This window comes from Anoplophora glabripennis, unplaced genomic scaffold (genome assembly GCF_000390285.2).
Source record: "Anoplophora glabripennis isolate ALB-LARVAE unplaced genomic scaffold, Agla_2.0 scaffold1447, whole genome shotgun sequence".
NCBI lineage: Eukaryota > Metazoa > Arthropoda > Insecta > Coleoptera > Cerambycidae > Anoplophora > Anoplophora glabripennis.
The window spans coordinates 1-27,282 of record NW_019419736.1 but is presented as its reverse complement, the minus strand read 5'-3'; the positions used below and the strand labels follow the sequence as shown (position 1 = coordinate 27,282).

At 32.1% G+C, this 27,282-nt stretch overlaps 2 protein-coding genes across 2 annotated transcripts; one reads left to right on the top strand and one right to left on the bottom strand.

Annotated features, from left to right (window-relative positions):
• The first annotated feature begins 471 nt into the window (after positions 1 to 471).
• LOC111692802 (endocuticle structural glycoprotein SgAbd-2-like) lies at positions 472 to 1,046 on the top strand. The gene is made up of 2 exons (XM_023456922.1): positions 472 to 476; positions 672 to 1,046. Exons 1-2 carry the CDS (start codon positions 472 to 474, stop codon positions 1,003 to 1,005), a joined length of 339 nt encoding a protein of 112 aa, XP_023312690.1. The 3' UTR covers positions 1,006 to 1,046.
• Positions 1,047 to 2,703: 1,657 nt separating this feature from the next.
• Positions 2,704 to 8,384, bottom strand: LOC108915292 (endocuticle structural glycoprotein ABD-5-like). The gene is made up of 3 exons (XM_018721281.1): positions 8,373 to 8,384; positions 8,169 to 8,317; positions 2,704 to 2,893 (listed from the first exon to the last, which is right to left on the bottom strand). The coding sequence occupies exons 1-3, from the start codon at positions 8,382 to 8,384 to the stop codon at positions 2,704 to 2,706; spliced, it is 351 nt and encodes a 116-aa protein (XP_018576797.1).
• Between the last annotated feature and the right edge of the window lie 18,898 nt (positions 8,385 to 27,282).

Genomic DNA, 27,282 nt, shown 5'->3' with positions numbered 1-27,282 from the left:
CTGTGATTTTATTAATGCAATCCGCGGCCAACTAGGGCGCGTTTTTGGACTTTAAAACAGCTAATTGGTAATAGTGTTTTTTTTTCAAAAAAAAAACAGATTACTTATTCTTATGGCCAAGTTTCAAAAAATTCGATACACCTTTAGACGAGCACTTCATGATGTGTTAGATAGAGTTTTTTTTACCATACATTGTAAAAAGAAATTAATCGGCCAAAAAATAAAGAAGTTACAGGCTTGTATCCTGTATATTGTGTATATAGGTACCTACTTACTTCTGCATCCATCTAAGAGTGGCTGTAATTTTTGAAGGAAAGCCAGGATGAAGAAATTTTATATGAAACATGGGGATGTTTAAAATTGTATATTTCACTATTTTCTTAATTCGAATCATTTTCGAGACACGGTGGTTGAACAATTTCTAGGTTTGTTGGCGCATCGTCGGTATAGTCAGTGTAGACCTGACATTTCATGAGGTACATCGATCATTTCTTCAGAAGAAACTCAAACTATTTAAATAACGCAAGTTTTATTTTTGTCTCCGAAATGCATGTTTCAACTGTTTCTATTAAGTATTACTTTGAAATCACGAGAAACTAAAACTTCCTATTGTAAATACATTTTGTTAATTATTTTAAATATCCTTTTCTCTTAATAACTTTGTCTTTCAGTTATGAAACCGGTAATGGAATTCACGCTCAAGAATCAGGCTATATTAAGAACAAAGGTGATAAAAAACATGAAACTCTAGTTCAGCAGGGTTCGATAACATACCACGATGAACACGGCCATCCTATTACCCTTAGCTATGTCGCTGACGAGAATGGTTTCCAACCCCAAGGAGCACATTTACCCACTCCACCTTCTATTCCAGAAGAAATACAGAAAATAATTAACACTCATAACCAAGACAACGAACAACAAATTGAGTACGAACAACAAGTTGATTATGAGCAGCAAGCTGACTATGAGCATGCTCAAAATTATGCACAACCTCAGTATTAGGTAAATCAATCATCAGACTGAATAAAATTGATTGTTTTATGTTTGATTTGTTGTTTTTTTTTGTGAATAAATAAATTACACATAATGAAACCTCAGTATTATTAAGTTTAATGAATTCAGGGTCATCATAGGTAGCTAGAGACAATCACATAAATTACTGGACAAAATTTGCTTGAGCCCTAAAATGCACAAATTAAAAAGAGAGCACTTTATAATGAAATGGAAAAGCAGCAGTAATTTGGTTTACCTCAATTCGATGATCTTATATAATAATATATATANTAATTGTGAAAATTTTTTTTTAGTAGTTTTCTTTAAATAATTCAGCAGGATGACTTTGTACGAAAAAATGCTTAGGACATAATTTTGTTCGTAATAAAAATAGTTACAAAATGGCGGTGGTCCGATTACAAAATTTGCAATAACAAAGCCGCGATATTGAAAAAACGGTATAAAACGTCAATTTTTTAAAGATGCTGTAAAAATGTCAATTATTAACAAAAAGTGATAAAACTTTAGAAAACTATAATTCAATATATATACAATAATGACGCTAAAGCCGAAAATCAGGAGAGCAGAACTTTTAAGAAGTGGATCTTATTTGTGGAAGGGCGAAATGGGCGGTGACTATTAGACGCTTTCATTATAGCCATCTTTCTCTATCACACGAATTTCTATGACTTTCTTTATCGCTCTCACGTAACGGCCGATGAGCCATGGGGACTTTCCGACCCTGTATATTTGTATGTTTACATGAAATGTGAAGGTTATATAAAAAGAAGTTTCATCCATCGTCAGCAACTTGAAACTAATTAATTGTTAATAATTTTTATATTTTATATATTGACTGCTCAATAATTATGTTCAGAGAGTATATTTTATAATGAATTTATCCATTAAAAACAATTATTTTTTTACAGATCAGTCTTTTCGTGTTTCTTGTTTTATCATAAAACTTAATGAATTATGAACATCTTAACAAAATGATAAAATAAAATGAAAACATCCGGTTTGTTCCAAATTGCCGAAATAATTTGTTATTATGTGTTATTTTACACCGAAATAATACCATCCGATAGCAGTTTAATTAACTGGGCTTCTTCAAATCAAGCCAAATAAAAAATATGTATGAAACGTATGGGTGTAGGTATTTAGGTGTAGCAATATCCAAACAGAAATTATATTAAAAAATATTAATCTCTACCAGTGTTAAATCTGTATCTATAGCAGTTATAGAGGTATTGTATGCTTATCGTCACATTCGCGAAAATAAGCAATTGCCAGATGGAAAACAAATAATAATTCATTGTGTATACTGTTCGATGTTGTAGATGACATTATATTAAGAATAAACAAAAAATTAAATTAACTTGCTGTATGTAAAATACAAAAGTTAGACGGTTTTTTATGGCTGCGACTTATTAATACGTAAAATAGTTGTAGACCACTCCATTCGTTGTTTTCTCAAACGCCTTGCGTCTTTGAGTTTTTTACGCAATGTGGAATTACAATAACAAAAATTAGAATGATCGTATTGAATATATCCTATGATATTAAATCACATAGAATTAATTATTGTAGATAGTAAAATAATAAGAATTCAGTTAATTGTTTAAACTCAAACAATAAAAACGAGATAAGCATATAACATTTATATTTTAATATGATAAAACCACAACATGATTTAAGAATAACAAATTAATTTTTAGGAATGTGTTCTCCAGAGGCTCTGTAACCATTTTCATCTGCAACATAAGTAACCTTGTATGTCACTCCGTCAGTTCCTACATAAGTATAAGATCCGTGAACTGCCAGTGCTTCATTTTCAGTTCCGGGATTTTTTAATTCTGCTTGTTCTTCTCTATGGGATCCATCGCTGGTTTCATAACTAAAATTTTACAAAAATAATCTGTAACCCTAATGAAAAATACCACTCTGAATATATTTACGAATAAAAATTTTTGAAACAAATCAAGTATAAGGAATACTGAAGAGCCTTTTTTCACCGCCCTACTTTTCACTTTAAATAATTTAAAGGGAAACACCCTTTAGATTGCCTACATAGTTTTATTTTTTAATATTATGTAATTTATTTCTTATTCTATGACTAAAAAAGAAAAATCAACGTAATATTATCAAATGTAATATGTATACTTACATACATACATGATGATTCACTTCGCGTGGGCGCTACATAACTTTGTTATTTTAAATGGAATACTCTGTATATTATTGCGTTTTTGAATTTATTGGTTAGTAGTAGGTAGAGTTTATTAAATGTACATGTTGTTTAAAACTTATCGTTTTCGAGATAATCAGTTGTTTTTGAAAAAAATCACGATTTCAGCTCCCTAAATAAGGCTAGATAAACCGTAAGAGTTAGAAACCTGCAATTTTCACAGTTCATTTTGGCATAAATCTCTTATTTTCATCTGTGAAAACGTGTACGTCATTCAGACTCGGAAATACTCAGACTTACATTTATTAATATTACTTGTTGAAAAACTTTTTTTTTCAAATGGAATGACCCATATTAATTGTCATGGGTGAATGTAAAATTGAATGCCCTTTCGACTGATGGTTGTCCATACTTATCTCTAACAGTTTATCAGGTTATTTTCTAAAGTCCGAAAAAGTAGCTATATAACAGCGCAGCGTCAAGAAGGCCTTGCAATTGTATTAGTACAACGTCGATACATAGGATTTTACAAAAGCACAACACAGCACATTCTTATCGCTTCCAATTACACCAAGAGTTACTAAAAGTAGACTTTCAGCGGAGACTGGAGTTTTGTCAGTGGGCACCTGAGATGTTAAATCAAGACAATAATTTTTTTAAACGGGTCATGTTCTCCGATGAGGCTACTTTTCATAAAAATGGTTTCGTTAATAGTCATAATTGCCATTATCATGACCCAGTAAATCCTCACCAATTCCAGACAACTCATAGCAAACGATGGTGTTTGAACGTGTGGGGAGCAATTTTGGGAACCCATGTCATTGGACCATTCTTTTTTGACCAGCATCTAACTGGAGCAGTTTATTTAAACTTTTTAACAAACACTGTAGAAGATTCCTTTAGCTAGACTTCGTAGAATGATATTGCTCCTCCTCACAATACCGCTGCAGTTCGTCAGTTTTTACACGAATCTTTTCCCAACAGATGGATTGGGCGCGGGGGACAAGTGAGTTGGCCTTCAAGTTGTCCAGATATGACAAGTTGCGACTTCTTTTTATGGGGGTTTATAAAAAACAAAGTTTACGTTACAACACCAACAACCGCAGATTACAATTACAGCGCATTACAATAGCATTTTATTTCAATGTCGAACAGTCTTTTAAACACCGAATTTTGTGTATTAATTAAAATGGAGGGAACTTCGAGCAATTGATGTCAATTAGCGGTTTAAGTATTCTTCTCCTTGTTGTGTTCCCAGTTTCAGTTTGTTTCGTTTTGCGTTTGGTTTTAGTTGTTGTTAGTGGTTTACTTTTGTTTGTCAAACAACTTTTTAAACATGCCATATTGACACTGATAGTCCCAGTCCTGATAAAATGTGAGAGAAAAGTGGTTTTGCACGGCCTTCTTGATGCTGTTACATAGCTACTTTTTCGGACTTTAGAAAAGAACCTGATTTTTCTGGAAAACTGTTAAAGATAAGTGTGGACAACCTTATATCAGTCGAAAGGGCATTCAATTTTGCATTTACCCATGACAATTAATATGGGTCATTCCATTTGAAAAAAAAAAGTTTTTCAACTCGTAAAATTATTAAACGTAGGTCTCAGTATTTCCGAGTCTGAATAAGATACACGTTTTGCACAGAGATTACAAGATATAGTAATTTATGCCAAAACGAACTGTGAAAACTGCAGCATTCTAACTCTTACGGTTTAGATGCTATCTAGTCTCATTTAGAGAGCTGAAATCGTGATTTTTTTTTCAAAATCAACGGAATATCCCGAAAACGGGAAGTTTTAAACACCATGTACATTTAATAAACTCAACCTAATATTACCCAATGAATTCAAAAATGAAATAATATATATAAACAGGGTGTTTGTTCCATTTAAAATAACAAAGTTATGTAGCACCCACGCGAAATGGAACACCCTGTAAAGCTAAAAATGTTTTCTTTACATAGCCCACATGATTCCAGGCAACTTTTATTAAGACCATTTTTTTTATAAATTTTACAGTTAGAGTTACAGAAGCATCCCTCTTAGGTGGAATATCCTGTATATACTGGTTTTTCACGGTGAGTGGCCTATTAAAAGTTTCGGAGAAATTTGACTCTGAAATGTGTACGAGGGTTATCAGATATGCTCTGTTTAATGAAAATAATGCCATCAACATAGCACTTCCGGTTATACTGGAAGTAGCTATCAACTTCGTTATTTTAAATGGGACACCCTATATATTATTGCATTATCGACAAGATAGAATAAAAATAAGTCAAAAATGTTAAAGCTTCCCTGTACCTAACCGTTTTCGAGATAATCGACATTTTATAAATATTTTGACTGATGCAATTGTTTTGAAAATTCCTTATATCTTTCTTCGTTCTGGAAGCTTTCATTTGCTTTTCGGAACATTGAAAGAACATTATATGCACTAGCTCTACTATCAAAATTACCTAAGAAAATTATACTAAGTGTTCCATTTTTTACGTCGTATTTTGAAAACTTAAAATGGACAAAACTTTTTAAATTCAAATGGAACACGCTGTATTTTCTTGCACCATGTTATAGAAAATCAAATTCTGTTTTCACCGATATAGGCATTGCAGGAGTTACAGTTTCAATTTTCTCAGATATTTGCGGTTTTCTTCCCTTCTTAAAAATATCATCAAATGTGCCTTGAAAGACAAATATTGGTACTGTCATTCAGTATTCTACAAGTATCAAGTGTTTTGAATTTATTTTATATCCATGGAATATTCACTATGAATCGGAATTATTAGCTGTATTTCTATGATTTTGATTTTGATTTTTTATGGTATTTTGCAACTGAAACAAAACAATTAATAAAATTATTTCGGTTGGTTTTCTTAAAATTTTTCTCTGTTTCTTTTTATGTTGCTATAGTTTTTAAAGAATAGCGCACATAAATAATTTCAAATAACTAATAAATGCATTATCAGATAATTTTATTATCTTTGGAGTGAAGTTGAAAGAATGTTATAATTTTAAATTTTGGTTGATTGAGCATTATTTGCATTGAAGAGAACATATCTGATAATCCCCGTAAACAAAATTTCAGTCGTATTGTCTTTGGTTCTCTGAAATGTTTAATAGGCCATTTACCGTGAAGAACCCTATATACTGGGTGTTTGTAAATAAGTGCGAAATATTTTAGGGGGTGGTTGCCGAAGTTATATTTAGTGAAAAAAAGTTCAAATAAACGTAGGTTGAAATATGCTTTGTTTCCGATATACAGTGTTTAAATTTTAATTTTTTATTTATTTTTATTAATTATTTCAGAGTTTTAAAGATGTTGACTCGAAATTTGAAAAATGCTTTGGAGGGATAAATGTGCATTTATTGGGGGTGGTTTGGGGGTTTTGATATTTTTTTAAAAAATCCGCCATCAATTCTGAATGAAATTGGTCTCTTTTTTTCGTAGGATGCACCGTTTTTGAGAAAAAAAAATAAAACATATTTTATTGCACGTTGTGTATTTTTAATTTCTACAGATCTACATTATATGGTAGGGTGCTGTCAATATTTCCAAATACAATACAACCATTAAATTTCGAATCAATATTTTTAAATCTCTTTGAAATAATTAATAAAAATAAATAAAAAATTAAAATTTAAACACTCTGTATCTCGGAAACGAAGCATATTTCGACATACGTTTATATGAACTTATTTCACAAAATAACTTCGGCAACCAACCCTTAAAATATTTCGCACTTATTTACAAACACCCTGTATATGTAGCAAGAAAGGTAATCTTGACTGACTAGTTAAGACAAAAACCAGTGATGTATTTGCAAATGCAGTCGACAGTGCTAAGGGCTAGTATATTAACACTGTGTTTATTGTCAAGCTTTCGGAAATGTTTATTTTCTTTCTCAAGTCATAAAACATGAGATTGAATTATAAAAAAACTATCAAAACCGAGATATACAAGAAACATTGTACAAATGTTGTCCATTCACTTAATATTAAAACATAAGTATAGTCATATTATTTAAAACAATTTTGCAGTCATTACAACATTAAACGAATTATAAAATGATTTTTTTTATTTTTGTATAAGGAAATAAACATTTCCGAAAGCTTCACAACAAACACAGAGAGTTCTTAATATACTACCTTTAGCATTGTTGACTACATTCCCAAAAACATCAGTTTTTCTATATACCAGCAGCAGCAATATTATATCAGGGCTTTCTGCCCACTGCTAAAATTAAAAAAGACTGAAATATACTATGTTCACTGTTTAATTAATAAATTACACATTTTATTCCATTCTAAAATCAAAAGATGCACTTTTATCATTCGATTGATTGCTCTATTTTGAAGTAAAATTTACTTAAACTTTATGTTACATATTCCACAAAATGATTATATTTAACGGGCTAGTAATCGAAAGCAGCTTCCTTGGATGAGTATAGATCAATGTAGAGCAAGCAATTTTTTGGCACATCAAGAAATGAAATAAATTTTTAAGATATGCTTACTACAATTTTAAAAACTATACAAGGGTGACTTGATCTAAATCGTTTTATTTCCATCGAAGGAGACCACCCCTGAAGTATATGAAATATTTGTTTCGGGATACCATGTATCTACATTAAGAAACTGGTTAACTTTGAGACAATCAGTTAAGTTTTTCTCAAATACGGCAAATGTTCACTATTTTTATATGAGTGCCTTTTTAATTAAAATGAACATTTACAGTATAATATATAATATAATATGCTACAAAGGTCTAACTTTAATGAAGTTGTAACGTAAATTAGAGAGAGAGAGATAGTAACAAGCGACCTTTAACCAATAATCAAAATTTGTTGATGATAAAATACTAATAATAGTGACGTATAGTCTGCACTCTCAAAAATCTGATTAAAAACAAACAAGAGACGTGGACCATAGGAAAAAAGTCGTTTTATTTTCTTAAGGTCTATATGTTAGCCAAAAATTATTATACTTACGAAAAGTTATAATTTCCAAATCCAATATTATTTTCGTGGCTTACAATTTTTGAGGCACTATGGTTATTTGTATATCTGACTGGATCTGTTCTTTGCGGGTACGATAAACAGTTAGTTGCCAAAAATAGAGAAACGAATAGTAAGAATACCTAAAAACATTTTTCATTAAAATTCACTTCTTATTTCTCACTACCGTTTCCTTACCGACACCTTCATTTTTGTTGATTTGTGATGACTACAAACATCATTTTCATTGCAAAGCTTTTTATACTCAATATTTCTTAATTGGCAAGTAGGCACATCCTGAGATTCTTTCAATTTTTTACATTGTCTTAAGTGATGTTTAACAGATAATACGAATTTACATTTCATTTCATCATCGAACTGACACATAAACATCATTCTAATAATTTTTTCGCATGTTCTGGTCCAAATAATAGGTGTAATTAGTCATACAAAATTTAGCAGCGTTAGACCCAGCCAAAAAAGTGCTAAATGCTGCAACTAAATATTCGTTGTTTTAAAAAATCTACGTATGGCAAATAAATAAATAAACTGTATGGCAAAATAAAAAATATTTATTTTATTATTATTAAGTAGGTATTTATTTAGTTCTTAAGAATTACAAATGCTAATTAAAATTGTCAATCTTTGAAAATGAGATTTATTTCTATATGTCTATTTATGGGTGTTTCTTAATGATATGCGAATATTTAAGAGTGTGATACTACATGGCAAATTAATGATAGTTTGCTTTATAAACTATGGCCCAAAAATGTTCAGTAGGGAAAATACGGGGTGTTAAAATTTAAGGAAATTAATAATTAATATTTTCGAAACCGAGATATTTCAGTGATATTTAGTACGTAGTGATAGTTAACAAAGGTGCATGTTTTTCAACACAAATATAATTTTTAGCTCCAATAGTGGCGTGCGTACGAGCACTGACTTTGGTATTTTTAAAGAAAAAAAAAATGGTACGTCAATGTTTTTTTTTCCCAAATAAAATTATTTTTGAAATCCCCGTTCAATTCGAAAAATAAGAGCTCTCTTGAGTTTTTCTTCAGGGGTGCGCCGTTTAAAAAACTTACAGAATTATTAATAATTTAAAAACAACAATTAAATACATTACAAGTTGGCACCTGCGTGTAATGAACAACAAGAGAGCTCTTATTTTTCGAAATGAACGGGAATTTAAAAAATAAAGGACCCCGCACAAACCTTATGGGAAATGGCTTCCGGTTAAATTGGCTGAATGGCTTTTGTATGTTACGTATCTCGGCGTCCTGAACAAATGTCTTCATGGGCGCGAAGCCAAAGCTTGTGGTGTGAAATTTAATTATTTCAAGAAAAATAAGCCATTAAATTCGCTGTTCCCAGGGTCAGGTGGGTTAGCCTGCTTGTGGTTTGATAGGGGTAGTTTCTAGGGGTTAGATGGGTTATGTCGCCGCGGGCAAATTTCGCGAGGTTTGCTTGAATGCCATTGGTCGAAGGGTCGCGCGTCCCTTCGACCGAGCATTTAAAAAATACTCCGCCTCGGACACTTGCTCTGGACAGAGAAAGTCAAGTCGAGTTAGAGTGCGGACGCACGACGGTCGACTTTCAACTTTTATCAACCGCCTCTCAGTTCGCGGTTATTTTTATTTTTCTATTTTATTCGCGTGACTGAGGTATACCAGGAGTCAGTTGTCTGAGCACCGGCCAACAATTGATTCTTTAAAAAAATTCGCTACAACTTCACAAGGGAAAGCAGGTGCAGGTGGTTTGACTTCTGGGAGGTCAGCCCCTATAATAAAAGAATTCGAAGTCTGTAATTTTTATTGCGGACTATAAACTAATAATTCGGGCAAGCGCGTGCCACAACGAAGGGATTTAATCAGTGGAGTTTTTCAGCCGTTGCCGAGCGCCTGCAAGGAATTACGGCTGTCTGGCAACACAGAAGCGAGAATAGGAGCAACACACCGTGAAGCTTTGCACTGGGTCTGACGCCGGCATCAACCCGAAGTCCTAGAAGAATCAAGCCAGTGCCGCCGTTCCTACGACGGGGTGCTACAGTAAGACGTCCTCGAGGAAGCGAGTAGGCCCAAACAAGAAGACGAATCCTTAAAAAAAAATCAACTTGCTTCGTGCTCCGCCGGCACGACGCACAGTGTGCCCATTTGGACAAAATTCTGCCGACAGTGCAAGACTAAACCGATTTTCATGAAAATTTTTTTGCATGTTTGTTATACCTTAAAAAATAACCTATGGGTGCGATAAATTTAATTTGTGACCTTTTGACCTTGATAAAATTTGAATTCGTGGGACACCCAGCATGTTGTGCATAAAATACGTTTTTAAAATAACTTTACAGATATTTTGGACCATGCAATGCTCACGAAAAACTGTTCAAAGTTTTTTTCTGAGTTCCTATTATCTTTGCAACTTCAACCATATCACCATTCATTTTCACCAGTCATTTCACCATTCACCAGTCATTTGAAAGTCAAAGGCGTATTTTATAGCCATTAGTGTGAGAAAGTAAAATAACTCCCTTGTTATTCATAATACAGAAAAAAAGTTTATATAAAAGTTACACAGAATCAAAAAACCTGAAGTAAAAAATTCATTTGAAACATACAGGGCGATGAGTAAAAACGACACACGCCAAATATTACAATTTTTAAATGGAACACCCTATATATTTTTAAACATATGGATTTTTGAGAAAATTCTATATATGGCAATATAAACAGTTTAACATTTTAGTGCGAGGCTGCCAAGTTATGTAGAAAATTCTTCGAATTTTGGGAAAAACATGACCTCGAAGAAGTTGTATTAACTTTCAACTACTAACACTTGGAGCAAACATATTTGACAGAGTTATCGTCTAATGTTAGGGAAATACTCCTATATTAGCTAATATCGATATTTTGTACAGGGCATTTTTTATAATACGATCATTTTAAGACAGTTCAAACTTGATTTTCTAAAATTTTTCAAATGGAATACCCTATATTTTATTGTTCTATTTTATTCACATATCAGTCCACTTCAACTTTTATCAAGTATGTTCTACACCTGAAAATGTTACTTTTTAAGATATAGTAACATTTCTGGAAAAACCTAATTTTTATAATTTTCGGTCGCACGAAAAGGCTTTGGAAAAAAACAATCACATTGTGTCAACTTGTCAGTTCATAATTTATCATTCCATTTTGAGTTAATTTTATTAGTTAATATTTATTTGTGGTATTCTATAAAATAATAAAAACGTGTTTTTTTCAGAAATTTTCTTAAAAACTAACAATTTTAGATATAGAACATGCTTAATAAACGTTGAAGTAGACCGATATGTGCCTTGTTTAAACTTTCTAAAAATGATCGTATTATAAAAAATGCCCTGTATAAAATATCGACATTAACTAATTATTTTGTTCCCAGTGTTAGTAGCTGAAAGTTAATACAACTTCTTCGAGGTCATACTTTTTTCCAAAATCGAAAAATTTTCTACATAACTTGGCAACCTCTCACTAAAATGATAAACTGTTTATATTGCCAGATATAGAATTTTCTCGGAAATCCATATGTTTAAATATATATAGGGTGTTCATTTAAAAAATGTAATATTTGACGTGTCCCGTTTTTACTCATCTCCCTGTATGTATCAAATTAATTTTGTAGTTTAGCTTTCTTCATTCTGTATAACTTTTATAAACTTTTTTTCTGTATTATGAGTAACAAGAGAGTTATTTTACTTTCTCACACTAATGGCCCACCCTGTATATATACAGGATGTTGAGGCAAGAACGTAGAGTCGCTGCTGGCTGATACTCATATCGTTTCATAATAATTTTTGATGAATCCTTATCTTATGAATATACAGTATTTAGCCTATAAAATACGCCTTTGACCTTCAAATGACCTTGGTGATATGGCTTGAAGTCACAAAGATAATAAGAACTCAGAAAAAAACTTTGAACAATTTTTCGTGAGCATTGTATGGTCCAAAATGTCTGTGAAGTTATTTTTAAAACGTATTTTATGCATAACAGGATGGATGTCTCATGAATTCGAATTTTATCAAGGTCAAAAGGTCACAAAGTAAATTTATCGCACCCATTGGTCATTTTTCAAGGTATAACAAACATGCAAAAAAATTTTCATGAAAATCGGTTTAGTCTTGTACTGTCGGCAAAATTTTGTCCAAATGGGCACACTGTGCGACGTAGGTCGGGGTTACGTCCGGTCGGTCCCCGTGAGGACTGAGGTGGCTGAAGAAGCGCGTCGCGTTTGCGTTCAGAAAAGGGTTCTCGCTGAGTGCGTAGCCACTGGCTCAGCGAAGGCCCCCGTATACCATATCAACCCCTAGGAAAGTTAGGGGGTAGGCGAGCTAGCATGTTTGTGGTGTGGGATTTAATTATTTCAAGAAAAATAAGCGATTAAACTCGCTGTTCCTAGGGTTACGTGAGTTAGCCTGCTTGTGGTTTGGTAGGTTTCTAGGGGTTAGGTGGGTTTATCTCGGAATTCGTAGAGTTTTGGGCTTCGCGCCCATGAAGACATTTGTTCAGGATGCCGAGATACGTAACATATACGTAACATATAAAAAATTCAGCCAATTTAACCGGGAGCCATTTCCCATAAAGTTTGTGCGGGTGGGAAAAAAATATTATTAGAGCTAAAAATTATATTTGAATTGAAAAACATGCGCCTTTATTTACTATCACTACTTACTAAATATCACTGAAATATCTCAAGCGGTTTCGAAAATATTAATTAATTTCTTTCTTTTTCTTAAAATTTTAACACCGTATTTTCGCAATGGAACATTTTTGGACATATTCCATTTAGAATCACACCCTTAAATATTCTCATATCATTAAGGTGAATATATTAATCAACAGCCAAAGGCGAAGTGCAGACCGAGAAGACTATGCAATGTAATGTAATGTCACACACAGATAAAAAATACGATACAAAATAAAAAACGTTGAAACATAGGTACATTAATTTGACTTTAGTAGAACATTAGTGAGATTTCTTGATAAAATATTCAACAATACCTACTTTCAAAAAATAAAAGACAATTTAACAAATTTCTAAATGCCGTAATTTCATTTCATCGAATTTTTCGAAGTTGTGTATTTATATATCACACTTAAGATTTTTATAGAACCGATAATAAATTATATAAAAAATTATATAAAAAATAACCCTATAACTGAATTACTAGTTATACTACGACTTCATATTTCCAGTCCATAATATGTTATAAAAAATTTTGTTTAAAAAAATGTAAAGATACATATATAAATACATACATTGAATATTGTAGGACAAACTGTGATTTTATTTTATGAAAACATGTAATTTAATAACCTTACTAGGTGACCAAGAAATAAACAAAAACAGTTGGTTTTGTGAGTTATCGTCAAAAACAATTTTAATTTATTATTTTTAACTTGGACTTTAACTAATCTTCTACAAAAAAAAGTTCCGTGTCAGTTACATTAAGGAAAATCTGCGCAATAAACAAGAACATTTAGATAATTTCAATACGAACACAAAAATAATCGTAATAAACTAGGCATTATAAGTGGAACTGTCATAATTGGCCGCCCACCAAAGGTACGGATCATCAACATAAAATAAAGTGAACAATGATTATAAGATTTGTCATTGGATCATTATGAAACACGTAAATTGTTTTACGCATCGTTGTCATCGGTTCCATAATCTGAATGGGATCCATTATAGATCGCATCATCAGGTATGTTTCTACCCTTGTTTCAGCGAAACTTATTCACGGCGGTAATAAAATATCTTAATCTGAAGAGAACGGCCGTTCGACATCTGATGTAATATTTGCATAATTAAATACGTAATCTACTTCCAAGCCGGTCTGACATGGTAATTTACACTCGGGGTTGTATTTATTTCAGTAGGAATTAAATGTTTTATTATTTACTATATCAAATGGTAGGTTACATGAAGTCAGTATGAAGATTAAGTCAAACATAAATTGAGTCTTCTGGTTTTCGCCAGTTTTTTTATGCGTGTATTGTGCACTGTTTAACACTTGTTACTTTATGTTTATTCATATTTATTTTAAACGTTTTTACACATATACAACTAGGTATACCGTGCTTTCACGGGAAAACACTACATAGGAGGTGCGTCGGTCAAACTCGTGCGGCTTCAGCGGTGGGGATGTCGATCTCTTTGTGCGTGACCGTGCGGCGCTGTGGCACAGAAGATAGAACAACCAGAAGTATATCTCGTTGTCGGCACCTTTGATCACTGATGTCTGTTTTCAGGGACCTTGAATGACGTAAATCCCCCACTTTTGGTATAGAAAGGCAGGATTGTATTCAGTGAAATTTTATTGCGCTAAACAGGGATGTACTAACAAAAAAGCCAGGAATTTATGTGCAGCAGAAAATTAGGTTAATCATGCAAAAGACTTAGTTATTTACATGAAAAAATTTTTAAAGGCGAATTTTAGATTTATTTTATTTTTANTATGCTGACAATTGCTCAAGTAAACACTAGTCTCTTGCTCACTCCTGCTCTTTCGAGTTGTGGCTGTGCCTAATATGCACAACTGGTGGGAGGTGGCACTTATTCAGAAAATGGTTTGACAAGTAACAAAATCGTGTTTATTACAAATGACCCTATTCTTTACACCTTCCTTCGCCTTCATATATAAGGATGGCTAATCGGTTTTATGTTCTATTTTTAGAACTGGGAAAACTCCACCTAAAAAAAAAACTATTTCTCTGTATTATTATTTTCTATATAATTTAACAACTCTTGTTTACTACATGTCGTAGCATTATCTGTTCAGTGTGAGAGGATTTTTTCCAAAGCAGGGCAAATTGTTACTTCTAAACGAAGTAGTTTACAAGGGGAAAAAGTCCCAAATTATATTTTTAAATTATAATTTGTAATAGGTATCTACATAATTTGCAAACATTTTTTTTAACTATTAGGTTATAACAGTATTTGAGATGATTTTGTTAATTTAATAATTTTTGCGTTTATTTATACCTACGAGAAATAAACTTTATTTTATTTTTAATATCTTGATAATAATTTATTGCAGTTTTAAACAATTATATGTCCTATTAAAATATTCTACAGTATTCTAATAATAAACATTTATTTTTACATTTGCGGCTCACTTATTCCTAAATTATATTTCTGTCGTGGTAATCAGTCAACGTTATATGGAGAATTCACAAATATGTAGTCCAATCGTGAGTCGTGGTATTTACCTCTGACTCTGGAGCTGGAGTGGAACAATCGAGCTCGGCTCGTTCAATGTTGAGTGCTCCAGTGCTCGCTCAGTGCCGGTCACAGATTAGGTGCCGGTATGAACGATGAACGATTAGCTCCTTCGTTGCGAGTCGTTCGTTCACGGCACAAGATTATGTGCCGGCACATTCGTGCGAGTCGTTCATGAGCGACCCAGCTCTAGTACAGAACCACATCTCACATCAGTCAGGTTGCAGCACCCAGCGCTCCCCACCCTTTCGAACTTACGAATTCGAACGAAGCTAATTCCCTATGTAGCGTTGTACGGTGAAAGCACGGTATACTGAATTCGATTATTGTTTATATTTTTTAGTAAAAGAAAGTATTTATTCGTTATTTAACTGTCTCTATGACATGTACTTGAGTGCCGCATTGTTGCACAAATTTACTACTGATAAAGCTGTGATGCTGGCCTGGGTACATAATTTATTACTGCTTGCTTTTCTTATTAATTTTATTAAAAAATAAATAAAAAAATAAAACATATAAACGAAGGGAGCAGCTTAAATAGGTATTTTTAGAACTCATTATTTTCCTGAATGGTTTTTATATGTTAATAATTTTATAGCTACTTACAGGTAATTTTTTTTTGTCAGTATAGTATTTTTTTTTTTCGTCAGTGTAGTATGAATTTTTTGCTGTTTTTTAGCACTAACTTCTGTCGACATAATTACACATAATTATGCATCAAAAGACAACTAAAAACATAAAAGAAATCGTTCGATTACAGGGAAATTTGCTACTAAACCGACAGCTAGGCAGCTCGCGTGGCTGACTGACGGCGCCAATGGCAGCTCTAGTCATGAATGTAGAGCTGCTACTTTTTACCGTTTATTTGTATGCTATGTGTTTCTACAATAAAGACGTTTCATAATAATAATAATAATAATAATANATGGTATCGTATCGTATCGTATTGTATTATATCAATAAAAGCAGACCGATTGTAACAGCTCTAATTATAAGTTTCGCATGTGGACTATTTGAAACATAAGCCTTTTATATGTATTTATTATTATACTTCTATACTAGTAATTTCAAATTCCATCGATAAACAGAGACGGACGGACGGACGCTCTGTCTAATGTTTATAAAAATATAAAAAAAACATAAATTTTGCTTCGGCCCCCGCTTTTAAATTGAGACAATACATATAAAAAAAAATCTAAATATTTGATACTGGAACTCAATATGTATTAATAAATAATAGTGTCGAATTAATCATTTGTGACCAAATAACTATTTTCTCAAGAAAGTTAAATTTTTTATTATCGATCTAGGCAATAAGTTGTTTTATCTCAATTCTGGTTTAGCTAAATCATTTTATATATTTGTCGGAGTCATAAACCTAAGTTGGGCAGTAGCATCACCGTTCGTTTCACTCATCATCACAAAATAATAAGGAACACCGTATGTACTCGAGGTGTTTATGATAACAACCAGAGGCTCGATAACGAATCCGCGGTCGACAGAATAGCAGTGTACTTCCGTCTTCAAATGCCCAAGTGTAACTGCTCTCAGTATCTCCTCGGATACTTCCCTTCACTCGTCAGGTCAAAATTATTCTTAAAGGAACCAATCAAATTCTTTATCTCCTAGGGATTCCTTATAAGGTAATTATAAGGTGAATGCCATATATCCTTGACCGCGGCTACGTTGAGTGACCCTTAGATCTCCCCGAACCCAAGCTTGCCATCATAAAACTGGCGAAAAAAATAAATAAACAGCTTAAGTAGTAAATAACTATTTTTATTTATCTAGGTACAAGCTAAAAAAGGTCTTTAGTAAAGTATTTGAAATTCCCAGAGTCTGAAGGACTCGGTCCGTGAGAAAGACATCTCCGACATATTTGATATATTTTTACTACATTGAATAGGCTGGCAAATAGCATTTCAAAAATATTTAGTTGTCAAATATTTGTGATTATTAAGTTGGAAGTATGGAAAAAGTTCGCTTTATTTCAGACAATTCAAATGTATAGATTTAATTATTTTTCTTAAAGAAAATCTACAGTGAATTGTTATATTGAAATATACAATAGGAGAAAAAATTGTCAAATCTTAATTATTTGGTAAATATTTTCATAATTTATTAATTTTGTTGTAATATCTAATTTATTTCATATTCAAAACGAATAGAAAGTGCAAGTGTTGTTGATCGGCAGAGAATTTTTTTTATATTAGGGTCATTCCATGTCAACTGTCCCAATAGGCGGTGGTTCACCCCTAAAAAGATGCTTTTAAATGAAGGTAACCAACTAAATTTTTAAAACAAAAACTGCTGTAGCATGAAACTTTTTTTATTTTATAGTGTATTTTTTTGATAATTTACATATTTTTTTATATTTTTCGGCGTGGTCAGTCAATTGTTATAAACAAAAAAGTTGTAAAAAAATTACTCGCCGANTAAATAACTATTTTTATTTATCTAGGTACAAGCTAAAAAAGGTCTTTAGTAAAGTATTTGAAATCCCCAGAGTCTGAAGGACTCGGTCCGTGAGAAAGACATCTCCGACATATTTGATATATTTTTACTACATTGAATAGGCTGGCAAATAGCATTTCAAAAATATTTAGTTGTCAAATATTTGTGATTATTAAGTTGGAAGTATGGAAAAAGTTCGCTTTATTTCAGACAATTCAAATGTATAGATTTAATTATTTTTCTTAAAGAAAATCTACAGTGAATTGTTATATTGAAATATACAATAGGAGAAAAAATTGTCAAATCTTAATTATTTGGTAAATATTTTCATAATTTATTAATTTTGTTGTAATATCTAATTTATTTCATATTCAAAACGAATAGAAAGTGCAAGTGTTGTTGATCGGCAGAGAATTTTTTTTATATTAGGGTCATTCCATGTCAACTGTCCCAATAGGCGGTGGTTCACCCCTAAAAAGATGCTTTTAAATGAAGGTAACCAACTAAATTTTTAAAACAAAAACTGCTGTAGCATGAAACTTTTTTTATTTTATAGTGTATTTTTTTGATAATTTACATATTTTTTTATATTTTTCGGCGTGGTCAGTCAATTGTTATAAACAAAAAAGTTGTAAAAAAATTACTCGCCGAAAAATTCGAAAAATGCTTCGTTTCCGAGATATTTACAATTTAATATGAAAAAAGTGACGAAATCGACAAACTTTCGGAATTTTTTTCTCAAAAACTACTGAATAGAGTTTAATTCTAAAAAAGCATAATAATCGGCAGATCTTCCCACTTTAAGATATATTTTTTTGGTATAGGTCAATTATTTTATTGCCATTCGGCGAGTAATTTTTTTTACAATTTTTTTGTTTATAACAATTGACTGACCACACCGAAAAATATAAATAAAATGTAAATTATCAGAAAAATACACTATAAAATAAAAAAAGTTTCATTCTGTAGGTTTTTGTTTTAAAAATTTAGTCGGTTCATGCCTTTTTTTAGGGGTGAACCGCTCGCCTACAACGCTCCCAATCGACCATTTTCAATCTTCATGAAGTTTTGCACAGAAATAGCCGGTGGCGGGTCGCCAGGTGATGCAAGTGACTCACCGCTTCACCTAAAATTTCCGTTTGGCTGTGCATAAAATTATTTTTAATTTTATAAAATGTTATAATTTAAGTATAATTCTATATTGAAAATGTATTTGTGTTTGTTTGTTTTATACGCAGAAATAAACAAAATATTGACGGGTGACCGCCTTCTAAAAAAACATTGCCTTCGATGAGCGCGAACATGAACCTCGTACATACCATACAACGTATAGCATAAGCAAGTGACGCGGATAGAAATCAGTTTGTATTTCACTTCACTTCGTAGCCTTGTTTACGACGGTTGTCATGGCAGCGAGACGACCAACATGTGGGTAAACTACGACGTGGGGGAACAGTGACGTAGAAATTGAAGCAGGATCGCCATCGCCCATCGCCTGACAGTTTATAGGATACGTCGCCCATTGCGCGATTATAACGGTTCTTTTTAATATTTGTTTTGTATCAATAATTGTAGAAATGTATGATCCAGTATGTATTTTATTGGAAACGCCATTTTCTAGATGGAAAATTGAGGACAAATAGGATTTTTTAAATTGCGAGAGACCTGTGCCTTCTCTCGATATTGAAAAAAGGGGGAAGTCAAAAGACAAAGTGTACGTTCGGAAGTTTCGAAATGAATGGTATTTGGATAAGTGGTTGTGTGGAATTGTTTAATTAAAAAAAAACATTTCTGTATGCCGCGTTTAATTGTGCTTCTATTTTTTTATAAAATCTAAATGAAAATCGTTTTTACGAACGTCAGTTTTTCGGTAATATTGCAAATGCAACTAAAAATTTCCAGATTCATTTAAAGCCGTTTGACCTTGAATATAAGAAAATTTCCGCCTGCGCCAATGTTTTTAATCAATCAGTAAGTATGCTCCAACTATTCTCAATGTCACGAGCCGCCACTGGAAATAGTCCTTGGTCCTAAACTAAACTATGTAAAATATTAGACTCTAATATGTTTTTGTTTATATTTATTTTTATCAACATAAAATCTTGCAGTTGTACTCTGGTTAATTTGTGTTTTTCCAAGAAATATCTATACATATTATTATATTGATAATATGTTCGTAGGTGTATCACTTCACTTGGGACTTATCACAAAGTATTAAAGTAGCAGCTGCGTATGAATCTCTCATCTCTATAGGGTTTCTATTGTGCAAGAGTTACGTCATCATGATCATAATTGACGAGTACAATATTGTCGATGGGTTAGTGGCAAGCGATTGACTTAAGTTATTCCNTTGCAAATGCAACCAAAAATTTCCAGATTCATTTAAAGCCGTTTGACCTTGAATATAAGAAAATTTCCGCCTGCGCCAATGTTTTTAATCAATCAGTAAGTATGCTCCAACTATTCTCAATGTCACGAGCCGCCACTGGAAATAGTCCTTGGTCCTAAACTAAACTATGTAAAATATTAGACTCTAATATGTTTTTGTTTATATTTATTTTTATCAACATAAAATCTTGCAGTTGTACTCTGGTTAATTTGTGTTTTTCCAAGAAATATCTATACATATTATTATATTGATAATATGTTCGTAGGTGTATCACTTCACTTGGGACTTATCACAAAGTATTAAAGAAGCAGCTGCGTATGAATCTCTCATCTCTATAGGGTTTCTATTGTGCAAGAGTTACGTCATCATGATCATAATTGACGAGTACAATATTGTCGATGGGTTAGTGGCAAGCGATTGACTTAAGTTATTCCGAAATCAGTTGGCAATTTAAATGTGAGTTTATTCTTTTTGCACAAAAAAAAAGAAACTAATATGATGTTTTTCTTATTTACAATATGTTTATTGTTTTGTTGTCAATACGTAGAAAACTTTAAAAGATTAGCTGTCATTAACACTGTGTTTACTGAATTTTTATTGTATTGTGGATACTAGATTGCTTTCAGTCACAAGAAAGAAGGATTTTGTTTGTATTGACTGTCTGATTACAAAGCATTAATTTGAGAACGTCAGGATCATACTGTTGAGAGATTTACATTATTTATGCCTCCAGTGTATCCGTGTTGAGACCAGGTATTATGTTTTTCCTCCAGAGTAACTTCTGTTGAGCTCCTGTGACTCTAATGTGATACCTGTAGAGATAATCACTCCAGACCATGATCCTATGGAGTTTACTGTTTAATTGTAGTGCATTAATTTGAGAACGCCAGGGTCATACTGTTGAGAGATTTACATTATTCATGCATCCAGTGTATCCGTGTTGAGACCGGGTATTATATTTTTCTTCCAGAGTAACTTCTGTTGAGATCCTGTGGCTCCAATGCGATACCTGTAGAGATAATCACTCCAAACCATGATCTTGTGGAGTTTACTGTTTGATTGTAGTGCATTAATTTGAGAACGCCAGGGTCATACTGTTGAGAGACTTACATTGTTTATGCCTCCAGTGTATCTGTGTCGATACCGGGTATTATATTTTTACCCTCAAGAGTAACTTCTGTTGAGATCCTGTGACTCCAATGCGATACCTGTAGAGATAATCACTCCAGACCATGATCCTGTGGAGTTTACTGTTTGATTGTAGTGCATTAATTTGAGAACGCCAGGGTCATACTGTTGAGAGATTTACATTATTTATGCCTCCAGTGTATCCGTGTGGAGACCAGGTATTATGTTTTTCCTTCAGAGTAACTTCTGTTGAGCTCCTGTGACTCCAATGTGATAGCTGTAGAGATAATCACTCCAGACCGTGACCCTGTGGAGTTTACTATGTAAGATTAAGAGTTGTGCTGTTGATATGTGTGGTACTGTTGAGGTGTGCTTTACTTTGCAGACTCCAGATTAAACCCTGTTGAGAAAACCTCCAGACCACATTGTTTTGTATCCAACTTAAGATTATTTACATGACAGTTAATTAGCTTATATTTTTGTTTTGTTTTAATTACTGTTTTAAGAAAATTAGTTGCTGCTGTTGCTTTCTTGCTGTTTAGGTGATATGGTAGACGGGCCCGGGACGTGCCTTGGTCAGCATCGCCGAATGTTAGGGTTCAAAGTTACGTCGATGCCAAGTTCTAAAAGACTGTCATTGAAAGTGATATGTTGATAGTTCTTCCTGTCATAACACTAATGAATTTAAGGGTATCGGCACACGCGGCTTAGTACACAGTATGTCGAAACGGGAATAAGGGGATTAACATTTTGGACCCCGTCGAGATAACATGTAAAATACTTTTTTTCTAATAAATTGTGAATTTTGAAAAGTGGTCTTATTAGTATGTATAAAATTTTAAATCATTTATCTCAATCTAAGTCTACTATGTGATTTATGTGATTATCCGTTCTGTTTCCAGAGAATATTTTAGTATTATATTCTACCCTTATCTAGATTAACTTAGTAGTTACTAACTGTATATAAAACTCCTAACTACTAAACTACTACTAAAAATTATGAATTAATTATTCCTTCATATGAATTTGACAGCATCAATTAAAGAGAATTCAGTGGATAACATTGTAAAATTATAACAATGAACTGGTTTAAATGATACGTCAATATTCTATAATATTTTGTTTCGATGATATGAATTTGTATGAGAACATAATTCTCGGTTATTTACTAGATCCACATAGCGCACAGCATTGTAACCTTTAGAAGACTCTCGCTTTCATTCGGAAATGTGTGCCAGAGAAATTGACATACTTTAGCGGATTGTTATAGACACGTCTAGATAAGGTCAGTCAACTCGAAGTATTGTGTTTACTTATTAATTATGTTAAGTAAATTTCAGTATTTCACAAAAGGGATATGGCGTCGTATTCACTTATTTGACGAGATGAAATAAGGTCACGACTGCACAAGAGAGAAACCTCGAATAGCGAAGAATTAATGTCGAATAAAAATTAACTAAAGCGTGTGTGAAAGCCGATGTATTTTCGTTTTGTCAAGGTCGTATTTAATTTATGAGAATACGACATAAAGTTAGAAATGATTTATTATTTAATTTTACAAAAGAATGCTAATCAAAATCTAAAAATAAGTTTTCATTTTTTACGTAATACAGTGTGTCACAAATTAGCAGGCCAAGCTGGTAACTTATTATTTGGGCAAAAATAACGAAATTCTCATCATGTCGTTTTTAATTCGGGCACCCCATTTTCGAGAAAGGGTATTAAAGTTAAGATTTTAAAAGCAATTTTTATTAATAACTCCATTGTTTTCTAACATACTGAGATATTGCACACGTTTATATCGTCACACTTTTACAATTTTGAACATTTTTTAAGTAAATGCAGGTAATGTGAAAGTTAATCTAATATATTTGGAAGACGAAGATCTGTCTCTAGGCTTTTTTATTCAATTTATTTTCTTTTTTCAGATATAACAAAATTCCTAAAAGACTTATGACTGTTAAGATTTCGCCTATATATTTTTTTGTATATGCAGGGTACATATGGTACATATCTTAATAAATTTATAGAACCAAGTACCACACTAATGGTGCCACGTCGTGACATGCTTGAATTTTTTGAGGGATGAATTTCGTGAAATCATATTAATGCACTTATTATTAAAAGTCCGACAACGTGGCTTTCTTTAATATGCTTTAAATCCCCCATAAGTTGTATTAATAGTATATACCTGTACCTAAGTACTTTTTAAGTTTAATTTCCAAGAAGTATAAATTTCTGTCCTACTTAAAAACTTAGTGCCTTGAAAGTACTTAAAACTTTTAAGGGTGCCATATTCTTTAAATAGTGTTTTCCACAAAGACAATTAATTTCAAACATTTAATAACTGAATAATCTAAAGCTTATCAAATAATTGTAATGTTAGGTATGTCATGCCATCTGGGTATTTTCAAAGAGGCCGCAGTACAACGAATAAACAGGTGCAAAAAATGATCAAACCGTCAAGGTTTTAGATACTGAAATCTACGAAAATACTAACTTTTTTATATACAACTCCACATGTAAATATTCTTATAACAATTACTTGCTTAGTCCTACATATAAAATTGTTTATTTTTATTTATAAGTACGTGAAAATAATTCTTAAATTGTGGGGTTAGGATAACAGAAAACGCATGATTTACAAACGCTTTTTTTTAGTTATGATTTTATTTGAATAAATTTAAATAGTAACAATGAATAAACAGAACAACAAGGATTTTATTTTTGTGCTTACTTTTGTTCTACACGTTTTACTTTTCAAGATTTCAGTAGGTACTTAAAAACGCCAGAAATTTTACCTCACCACCTTAAGATGGCCATATCCCTGGCCAAGAATTAGTCAAATTTCTGGCGTTTTAAGGTACTGAAATTTTGAAAAGTAAAACGTATAAAACAAAAGTAAGCACAAAAATAAAATCCTTGTTCTGTTTATTCATTTTTACTATTTAAATTTACTCTAATAAAATAATAACTAAAAAAAGGCGTTTGTAAAACATGTGTTTGCTGTTATCCTAACCCCACATTTTAAGAATTATTTTCACGTACTTATAAATAGCAGTAAACAATTTTATATGTAGGACTAAGCAAGTGAATGTTATAAGAATATTTATGTGGAGTTATATATAAAAAAGTTAGTATTTTCGTAGATTTCAGTACCTAAAACCTTGATGGTTTGATCGTTTTTTGCACCTTCTTATTCGTTTTACTGCGGCGTCTTTAAAAATACTCAGACGGCATTACATAACAGTCCTATTATTTGATAAACTTTAGATTATTCAGTTATTAAATGTTTGAAATTATTTGCCTTTGTGGAAAACACTATTTAAAGAATGCGGCGCCCTTAAAGTAACATTTGAAAAGATCATTGTGATCATTGTTATCTTGTTATAGCCAGCTCATAGTGAAATTTCAAAGTTCTTATCTTTACTAAGCAAAAATATAAATTGGATTTTCTCATAATTTGCCAAACTTAATTTAAATTTTTTCTAAACTGGATATAACAGTTTTACAGCCTGAGAAAATAAATACATTTTATTAATAATGTTACCTAATATTGAAAAATCAGTAGGTATATTACATTACATTTCTTTGCACAATAGGTAGTATTGAATATGATGTAAGCGTTTTTAAATATTGAAAACTATTTTTAGTATTTGAGTAGGTACCTGCTACTTTTCTTCTTTCAAGGATGTTGTAATTATTTGAAAATATTTATTGGTTTGTATGACTTAAAACTTGTTTGTCTAATAATTGGTACTTTATTTTGAAGATTCAAAATTACATTAGGACTGATTTAAAATGTGTCTTACTAATAAATTACAAATACTGGTTTTTTTATTATATGCCTAAATATTTACACAGGATGTTTGGATTTTCTTCAACGGTATTTAAAACGGCTTAATTGTGTTGGAACATCCAGTATTAACAGAATATTCAGAAAGACATCTGGTTAGTAAATATAAATTTTTCATCAAAGTAAAATTTTGATCCACTCATGATCCAAACCCGTGTCAGTTTACAGGCCTACACATACATACGCGGTAATGTAAGCGATGGCGGTGGCGTTTGAATGTAACGTATAGAAACAAATGGGTCAAAACATACATTCGCTGCTTGTCAGCGATACGAGTGGTCTTTGTATTTGAATTCGAATTCGAATTCGAATAACGCCATCGCTGACATTACCGCGTATGTATGTGCAGACCTTTGTATATAAATTTTCAAAAACATCTGGATAGTAAATATTAGTTTTTCACTAACTTCAATAAGCTTCAATAAATTAAAGACCAAAAAAATCAGGTACATCCGCGATAATTTTATGAAATGCTTTGTATATATAAAGTGTTAGATTTCTTATGATTATTGGAGTTTCAATTAAATAAAAAGAATAAAACAAATATAATTTTATTCTAGACTTTTAACAACTGCATAACCCGACAGCTAGGTAGCGAGTGTATCCCGTTTGCTTGGTACTCGACGTCTTTCATCGGCCGTGGTGATCTCACTCATGCCAGTAACATCAACAAACAAACGATAATCACCGTCCCATTGAATGCTGGCATCCAGTTTCTAACAAAAGAAGTATCTGGTTGGCAAATATAAAATTTTTCATTAAAAGATTTCAATAAATAAAGTAGGAAAAATAGAAAGATTAAGGAAAGGTCTTTTCCACCTGCAATTTTAATTTGTGTCAATCATGCTTAGAACGTACATTATAAAAATTAAAATTATTAGGCACAAATGTAACATTTTTCAAAAAATGATTTCAATGAAAATATTCTCAAGTGATCATAAAAAGAGTCTTAATACATGCAAAATGCCCGTTTTCGAGGCGAACGTGCGGGAGAACGCGAAGTTTACGAAAATATTATCGATTAAAAAAAAAAATCTGATCCGCCGCGATTCGAACCCCGGATATTCGCAGTCGTGAGTTTACAAACTGAGCGTGTTACAGTTTCCTTTTGATGTCCCTAATAGTTTAGGCACAGCAAATAATTTATATGCTGTGGTTTAGGTCTGTTTAGTTGGTTTATCTCGTATGTGGTTATTTCTGCTTGTCTCAGTCCGATATTTGCTGTCAGTTATATTAACATTTACATCCGTACTGATGATCATAACAGATTAATAGCGTCGAAAATTTATTATTTATTTATCCTAAACTGTTTCGACCGTACAGCTATTAATTCATTCCCGGCTAACGTGGTTGTTAGTATGCAACCAGTTATACTATTGAATCTTACATTCGTAGTTTTTTGGCTATATCATTTTGCATGTTGTGACCGTGATTGCAGGGATATTCGCTGCTAACTGGATAATTTTTAACATTTTTAAAATTTATTTTTGTTTCTAATTATTGTGTTTTTGAGAGGTTTTATTACAAGTTAATTATATTTTAGATAATTTGGTTAGGGATTGCCTATCAAAGTTACATATCAATATACATTTGTAAAACGCTACGTAGATGATTTGATTCTGGCGGTTCCACAATAGTAAAGACATCCAGTTCACCGTTAAAAGAGAGCAGAACAACTGCATCCCGTTTTTGGAATGTCAATACGTAGGGACCAACACAACAGGTTAGCTACGAAGTGGTATAGAAATTGAATCTACTCTCAACCCTTTAAACCAGGGTATGTGAATTGACACACACCTGTTGATAGAGAGTTGCTACCAAGAAAATCTAATTAATAAAATTTCGTTAAATACTGACACTAATAATGTTTCTATATTACGTAATAGAAATTAATTATTATAAGCGTGTTTTTTTTTGTAAATGGCTCATATCAATGAATTTTCATATGCTTCGAATAAAAAGTCTAATATTATTAATTTGAGTAGTATTTATAATTTTTTTATTAGATTTTGATATATATA